The 7397-nt window shown below is 57.1% G+C and overlaps 1 protein-coding gene across 1 annotated transcript; it reads left to right on the top strand.

Annotated features, from left to right (window-relative positions):
• Positions 1 to 3824: 3824 nt before the first annotated feature.
• On the top strand, positions 3825 to 4991 carry Ankrd63 (ankyrin repeat domain 63). Its single transcript, XM_026389750.1, has one exon. The coding sequence runs from the start codon at positions 3825 to 3827 to the stop codon at positions 4989 to 4991; it is 1167 nt and encodes a 388-aa protein (XP_026245535.1).
• The last annotated feature ends 2406 nt before the right edge of the window (positions 4992 to 7397 follow it).

Here is a 7397-nt window from a genome sequence, read left to right as displayed (position 1 = left end):
AATTGAAGGTGACTGCTCAGGAGAGACTGGTGCCCCCTTGTAGTTAGGAAGCCCAAGAATGGGGAAGGGGATGCAGTCTTTCCTCCTGGGGGGATCTCTGCACAGCTTTTCATGAGGCCAGACCTAGATACCCACTTCCCTGATTTCTATAGTCTATAAAAAAGGGCAGGAGGTAGGCAGGCTGAACATCTGGGCAAATGCAATCTCTGGACCCTAGAGATGAATTAACATCAGGGGATATGCAAAGGAAGAGTTGATGTCCTCCCTCTGGCACTGCAGCAGGTGAAGGGCACTGAGTTCCATCCCTGCTGTACATCTGTGAGGCTAGGGTCAGGTTCCCTTGTCATGTCTGTCTCACCACTGCACAAAGAAAAGGGTCCCTACCTATTGCCCAATCCCCTTGCTGACTCAGTGCCAGATCCCCTGCTGACTCACCCACCCCCTGTACCTCTGGCAGTTCTCTGGATCTCCCAGACACGTGCTACCAGACCCAACCCTGCCAAGCTAGTGCAACGTGACAGGGTGAGGGGGCTGGTGACACTTGAGGAAGAAAGAAGGGGGGGCCTAGGAGAGAGGGCAGTTGCAGACAGAGTGACAGACTTGCAGACTGAGGCTCCTCTGGGAGGAAGACTTTTGCCAGCCTGAGGCCTGACAGCGGAGAGGTTGGGCAAGTGGGAGGGGAGGGGGTGTGTGGAGTGCCTGCCTGCCCCCTGCCTGCCTCAGCTCCTTCTTCTGTCAGGCTTCAGCTCTCTAAGCGACAGCTTCTAATTCTGGCTGCTGGTGCCTCTATGCTCTGCAGCAAAGTCTCAGCTTTTTTCAGCTTTGCTATTTCTTTTCTGTTCAGAACATACTGAGCCCATAGGAAAGGAAGTCAAAGCAGAGGCTCCAGGACCTGAGACCTGGCACCACAACCCATCCCACTGTAGGCCTGGCTGGGTCAGCCATGCCATCTGGGGCCAATGGAACAGGCTGTACCTTCCAGAGAGAACCAGCTCAGGCAAGGTGAAACCCTAAAGTGGCCTTGCTGCAGCTCCTCCTCTTCCCTGGATCTGTCTCCATCCACCACAGGGAACTGAGGTATAGAAGAAGCTGAGTTGGCTCAAGGAGGCTCAGGAAGGAGGGGCCTGGCTCTTTAGGACCCAGTGCGCCTCCTTGGTGCAGGCTTTCTCCTGATTCTATTCTCCACTTGGGGGTGGGGGAGTACACAGCCTGACCTATCACACATAGATTCCAGAGGTACCCCTTTCCCTGACCCTGGAAGCAGACAGGAAGGAAAAAAACCATTTTCCTTATGCTGTTGAAAAGGGAAACTGAGTCCTAAAGAGGGGTGGGGGAGGCTTTCCTCTGCTGAGTAAAGAGGGAAAGCATCCCTGCCTTACTGAGGCTGGAGAGTCTTGCTTGGTATGGAGTGAGGGGAGTACTGGGCGTTAAGGGTTTCCATGCAGTGCTTTTCCATATACTTGTTCCCTGCTCTATTGTGGAGCAGATAGAGCTGGTATTAGCATCCTTTTGCAAACGAAAATGTGAAGGCCTGGGGTCACCCTACTAGCACATTCTAGGCTGGAATTAACTTTGTTATCAAATACTGTGCCCTTTCCACAACGTCATAAAAGAAAACTGGCAGACCCCTGGCCAAAGGCTTTTTAAAAAATGCACAAAGAGTAAGGGGTGCTTTTAGCATGTGCAGAAAACCCCTACTACAGGGCATGGCTGGAGCACAAGGTGAGTGTCCATGGAGCCTGGGACTGAAGAGAAGTTCATGGGCTCAATATCTTCCCAGCAGCACCTGCTCTCCTCACCTCATACCTTCCGAGCACACCTCCTGCACAGCATCTTACCATTGCTCTGCTTGGGTGGCCTTCATTCTTCACTGAATCTCTTGTCTTTTATGGGACAGGACATCTTAAAGCAACTCTCAACACCGCCCCCTACAGGTGTTTTCCTATTTCAGTGCCTTTGCCTCCACAGTCCCCTGTCAGAACTGTCTCCCTCATTTCTTAGGAGCCAAGAACCAATTCTGCTCCCTATCTTCAGAAGATCCAAAACTCTCCCCTCCCCACAATTCCATCTTATTCAACCTTCAGATGATAACAGGAGCTAGTTATATCCTGGCATTGTCTTCCACTTTAGAGAGGAAGTCTCTTTCTTCCAGAACCTAGCTTTTACCTCTGTATTTTTCACTGCTCATGAAGCCTCAGTAAATTCAGTACTTGATGCCTGGTTCACTCTTACTTTGCAACTATCCATTCCAAGCCTACTCACCCTCTCCACACTTCCCAGCGCTCTGAGACACCCTAACTTCCCTCAACCTATGCCTGTGGTGTTCCCCTCCCCGGGGCTGAGCAGTAGTGGGCAGAATGAGAGGAGATGGGGCAGTTTTTCCACACATCTAATGGAAGATAGATCTCATGATCTCCTCTTTTCCTTAGAGGTCAGTTAGAGTCAGGGCCAGAGCCCTGTGCTTGTGTTTCTCGCTTTCTGCGGGTGGCGGCAGGTGCTGGAGGAGCTGGGAGGTAATGCTGAGGAGTCCTAACTCGACTGCAACACTCTTGGGTCCTAGGGCTTCTGCCCTGGGACGCCACTGCCGCGGAGTCTACGCCCTGCCTGCTTCGCTGCAGCCACTGGGAGCTGGCACGCGGGAGCGTTTGTCAAGGTTGGAGACGTCTGAAATTGGAGAGCGCGCCCCCCTCCCTGCTCCAAGTGAGCCTGTGCGGGAGGCACAATTGTGTGTGACGGCGTGATCCGCTGCACTTCGGGTGGCAGTTCCCAGCCACACTGAACTCCCCCATTCCCAGTCCGCAGCACTAGTGCCTCATTTGCCTTTCGCCGCCACCCCCAGCTTGTGCATGGTCTAGTTATGCCCTGTTGTGGTACCGTTTCCTTTCACCAAGGACCGCTGGAAGCAGCTCTCAATTTTCCCCAACGAGCCGCGGTCCCGACAGTTTCTAAGGAGCCTAGGGCACTGACTCTAGTGGAGGCGGAGGGCGGGGAGAGAAGACTGCAACTTTGGGATTGGCCCGGCCGGGTGCATGTGGCCCCCTGCGAACAGCCCCCGCCTTCGCCCCGCAACCACCGCAGCATTCCCAGGGGAGCGCGGAGGAGGAGCCGCTCCCCAACTTTACGGCCCACAAAGGGGTGGGGGTCAGGGGCGGTCTCCCCAGCCCGATCTGTCTCTGCCCTGACGGTGCAGCACGCTTCTTGGACAGCGATTGCCATGGAGACCCCCGAGGCTATAAAGCCAGGTATCCAGGCGGCCGGCTGCTCCAGCGCCGTTGAACCCCCTAAGTAAGAAGCTAGCGCCCCGGCGTGGCCCGGCCCCCGCAAGAGGGGAGGAGGCGGAGGAACGGCGCCAGCAGCTTGAGGAGCGGCGCGCCCCGCCTGGGTTGGAGGCAGGCACGCACGGCGGGCGCCACCGTCTCAGCAGGGGAGCGGGGGCTGCCCGGTGTGCGGGTGAGTGGCGTGGCTCCAAGCCTCAAGGGACCAAGGGGGCGTCGGACACCGTAACAACGTCAGGAGACTCAGGAGGGTACCAAGCTTGGGCTTTTGTCTAGTAGTGGACCAGGAGAGGACCCCGGAGTAGCGAGCAACCCACACCTCCAGGGGGGAAACCTGGAGAGGAAGCAGCGAGACGCCAGGCGTTTGGCTCAAGAGCTGCCCGAGCCGCTGATATATCGGGATAGGAACCTCGGGACCTCAGCCTCAGCAGCCCACGCGCGGAGGAAGCGGTACCGGAGCGCGGGCTGGGGCTGTAGCCCCGCGGGGAGCGGGAACAGGGGCGCCCCCGTGCGGACTTGCCGGGCCGCCCCGGCGCGGCGGTCGAGATCATGCTTAAGCCCAAGGACTTATGTCCGCGAGCGGGTACGCGCACCTTCCTGGAGGCCATGCAGGCGGGCAAAGTGCACTTGGCCCGTTTCGTGCTGGACGCACTGGACCGCAGCATCATCGACTGCCGCGCAGAACAGGGTCGCACGCCGCTTATGGTGGCCGTGGGGCTGCCAGATCCCGCGATGCGCGCGCGCTTCGTGCGACTACTGCTTGAGCAGGGTGCGGCGGTGAACCTGCGGGATGAGCGCGGGCGCACGGCACTCAGCCTGGCATGTGAACGAGGCCACCTGGACGCCGTGCAGCTGCTGGTACAGTTCAGCGGCGACCCCGAGGCAGCCGACTCAGCAGGCAACAGCCCTGTGATGTGGGCGGCGGCGTGCGGCCACGGGGCTGTGCTTGAGTTCCTGGTGCGCTCCTTCCGCCGCCTCGGCCTTCGCCTCGACCGCACCAATCGTGCGGGCCTCACAGCTCTACAGCTGGCCGCAGCCCGTGGCCATGGGACCTGTGTGCAGGCCCTCACCGGGCCCTGGGGCCGAGCCGCAGCCGCCGCAGCGGCCCGGGGCTCCAACTCCGACAGTCCCCCTGGCCGCCCGGCCCCTGAACCCAGCCCAGAGCGTCGACGACCCAGCCCCCGCCGCCTACCGCGGCCTCTACTGGCGCGCTTTGCGAGAGCGGCGGGCGGCCACGGCCACGGCCACGGCCACGGCCATGGTGGTGAGGCTGGCTCAACAGGCAAGGGCTCGGGCCGGCACCGGGCACAGGGCAGCGAGCGGCCGGAGCTGGGCCGGAGCATGAGCCTGGCCCTGGGTGCCATGACCGAGGAGGAGGCAGCACGTCTACGGGCGGGGGCCCTGATGGCCCTACCAAACTCACCCCAGTCTTCGGGGGCTGGGCGGTGGCGCTCTCATGAGGTGCTGGAGGGAGCGCCCTCAACCTTAGTGCAAGCCCCCATTGGCCTTAGTCCCCACCCGGAGGGCGGCACCGGCTCTGGCCGCTTGGGTTTGCGCCGACGTTCCACAGCTCCAGACATCCCCAGCTTGGTTGGGGAGGCTTCAGGGCCTGATAGTGGTCCGGAGTTAGAGGCCAACGCTCTGCCCCACTCGGTGCCTGGGCCGAAGCCTTGGCAAGGGGGCTCAGAGGCTGTGGTGGTGCAGGCTCAGCGATAAAGATGAAGGACTAAGCCCTGCTCCCCTAATCTCTTGTCTGCTCCACTGGGATTTCTCCCTTTTATCCAGGTCCCTTACTTTCCAGCAGCCTGTTCCTGGAGTCCCTCCCCATCTGAAAACCTGTCCCCACTGCCAAGGCAAGACTTTCATCAGAAGGAAGGGACCCCTCGTTTGTGCTCTTTGGTATTCCTTGTCTAGATCTCTCACCTTTCCTACTACCTGCCTTTTCTATTATCAGAAGGTGAGATATGGAAGACTGGTTCATAGCTTCAGTCTTCCTCCAGGAAGGTGGACCCTCACTCTAACCCCAAAGACTCAGTCTGCCTAGGTTTCTGCCGGGTCCCTTTCCCCTGGTGAGTTTCTCAATACCCTGGTAACCAGGCAAATGTCAAAATTGGCTTTGGAGAACCAAGGCCTAGCCCTCTTTGCCTACTGATGCTGAGGATAATGTGAAAGCTACCAAAATCTCCCTCCCTCCTAAATTAGAGAAGGGGGAGGCCCCAGGGCCCCCAGAGTCTTTATAGACACAAGGCTGATTAAGATCTGGCTCTTTTAAGATTTTCTGGGATAGAAATTCCTGTATCTTTACAAAGCAGTTTTTTTTTTTTTTTTAAAGGGGGGACAAGAGCACCTCTGATATTGGTCACCACTTGTCCCCTGAGCCAGTTTCTAGGTAACAAACTCCCTCTGCCTCTGTCCCAGGCAGACCTGGGATTCAACTTCTTTCACGTTATAGGGTAACTGTCCCCCCCAAAACCCTACCCAGCTCAACTCTGCCTTCTCGGCTCCAGATGCATTTAAATTTCATCTTTGAGGTTCAAGCCCTGACTCCTCCTGGCCCACCCTTATATCCATTCACTTGAAATGGAAAGGACTTAGCACTTCCCCTCCCCCACCGCTTTCCAGCTCCCTGCGATCAGCACGTGGGTGCTCCGGCAGGGTAGAACGGTTGCGAAGGCTTTGCTTAATTGCATTTTTTCCAACCCTCAAAGAACTCTTGTTTTGAGTCTTTGTATATGAAGCATAAAGCAGCAGGTCTGATCCGAGGCTTAAGAACCTGACAATATCTCTTTAAATAGAAGCTCCGCGAGGGGGATAATTGACTGAAGTGTTTGCGACGTTAAACGGCAGCGCGCGGGAGTCGGGAGCCCACACGAGCCGCAGGTCCGGGTTTAAATTACATCAAACTCGGGGGAGAGCTGGAAGGAGCCTGTTAAACGTCTCCTGCTTCTCGCTGGGCTGTTAATGGAGGGCAGGGCCGATGATGGATGGTAGAAGTCGAGACCAAGGACCCCTGCCTTTGCCCCACCGCGTGGGATGCAGGCCCGGCGCAGCTTCCAGCTTTTATTACTGGGCAGATTAGTGAGTCAGAGGCCACCGCGGAGACATGGTTAAGGGCCCTTTCCTGGTCGGGTCCTTTGTCCCCTCCCTCCCTGCCTCCGTCCTCCTACTCTTTGTACCCGCCTAGCCAAGGGCGGGAGGAGGGGGTCAGGAAAATCGCCGAGCCCTACAGCACACTGTGGAAGTGTCAGCAAAGGTGTCAGTGCGCCCAGTCTGCGGGGGGGGGGGGCGTCAGGTGGGGCTCTTTTTGTGAACCCCCGTGGCTGAGCGTGAGGCCCTTCACCTGTCTACGATGGGGTCTTTTCAAGATGTCTTTGTGGAACAGAAGGTTTCTCACCAGTAACTCCAAACGAACCGGTCAAAGAGATAATGACGCTGTAAAACTGGGTCTGGGATTGAGGGGTGGAAAGGGAGTCAGGTGGGGCCTGGTGCAGGTGTCAACGCTAATCCTTACACCTACCCCACCCCCCAGGCTTCTCCGAGGCCGCGCGAGCCCATACACTGGACGTGATTCCCGGTGCCCCCTGGTGGCAGATCTGCCTCGCTGCGTCCTGGCTCGGGGCTCAGCCTTCTGATTTTATTTGGGATCATCGCCGCTGTGTACTTTTCCCTCGGTGGGCATTCACCCGTGGAATCCTCTTCCTCTTGTAGAAATTAAATCCGGATACTTGAAGTCACTTCACTGGGACAACGGGGAAAAAACTCACACTGTAGCATGCGCCAGACCCTTCACTAAGACCCCCAAGTTAATCCTCCAAGTTAAGGCTTCCAGTCTTAAGAGCTCCTGTTCTCTTCCCCCCCAAAACTGGAGCTACCGACCTTTCCCTTATGGTTTCTGAATCTTGGGACATGCCAATTATGCACTGTTTTCCTATGATATGCCTCTTTTCAGTCCTCTTGTCTGGGTGGTGAGTGAACCAATCAGAGTGTCCAAAAAGCCTGAGAGAATGAGTCATGGGTGGGATGGGGGATAATTGGACACCCAAGTGCAAACTGCTTCTTTGTGGATCTTTGCTTGCTCAACTTATGCCCTTTTCAACTGTGTTAATTAATGAAGTTTTCAGT

The sequence above is a fragment of the Urocitellus parryii genome, chromosome 6 (genome assembly GCF_045843805.1).
Source record: "Urocitellus parryii isolate mUroPar1 chromosome 6, mUroPar1.hap1, whole genome shotgun sequence".
Lineage (NCBI taxonomy): Eukaryota > Metazoa > Chordata > Mammalia > Rodentia > Sciuridae > Urocitellus > Urocitellus parryii.
Note: the sequence above shows the minus strand (reverse complement) of the source record. Positions and strands in the feature narration are given on the sequence as shown.

Coding starts and splice junctions, on each gene's coding strand:
- Ankrd63 (XM_026389750.1), top strand. CDS start 3,825: ATGCTTAAGCCCAAGGACTTATGTCCGCGAGCGGGTACGCGCACCTTC.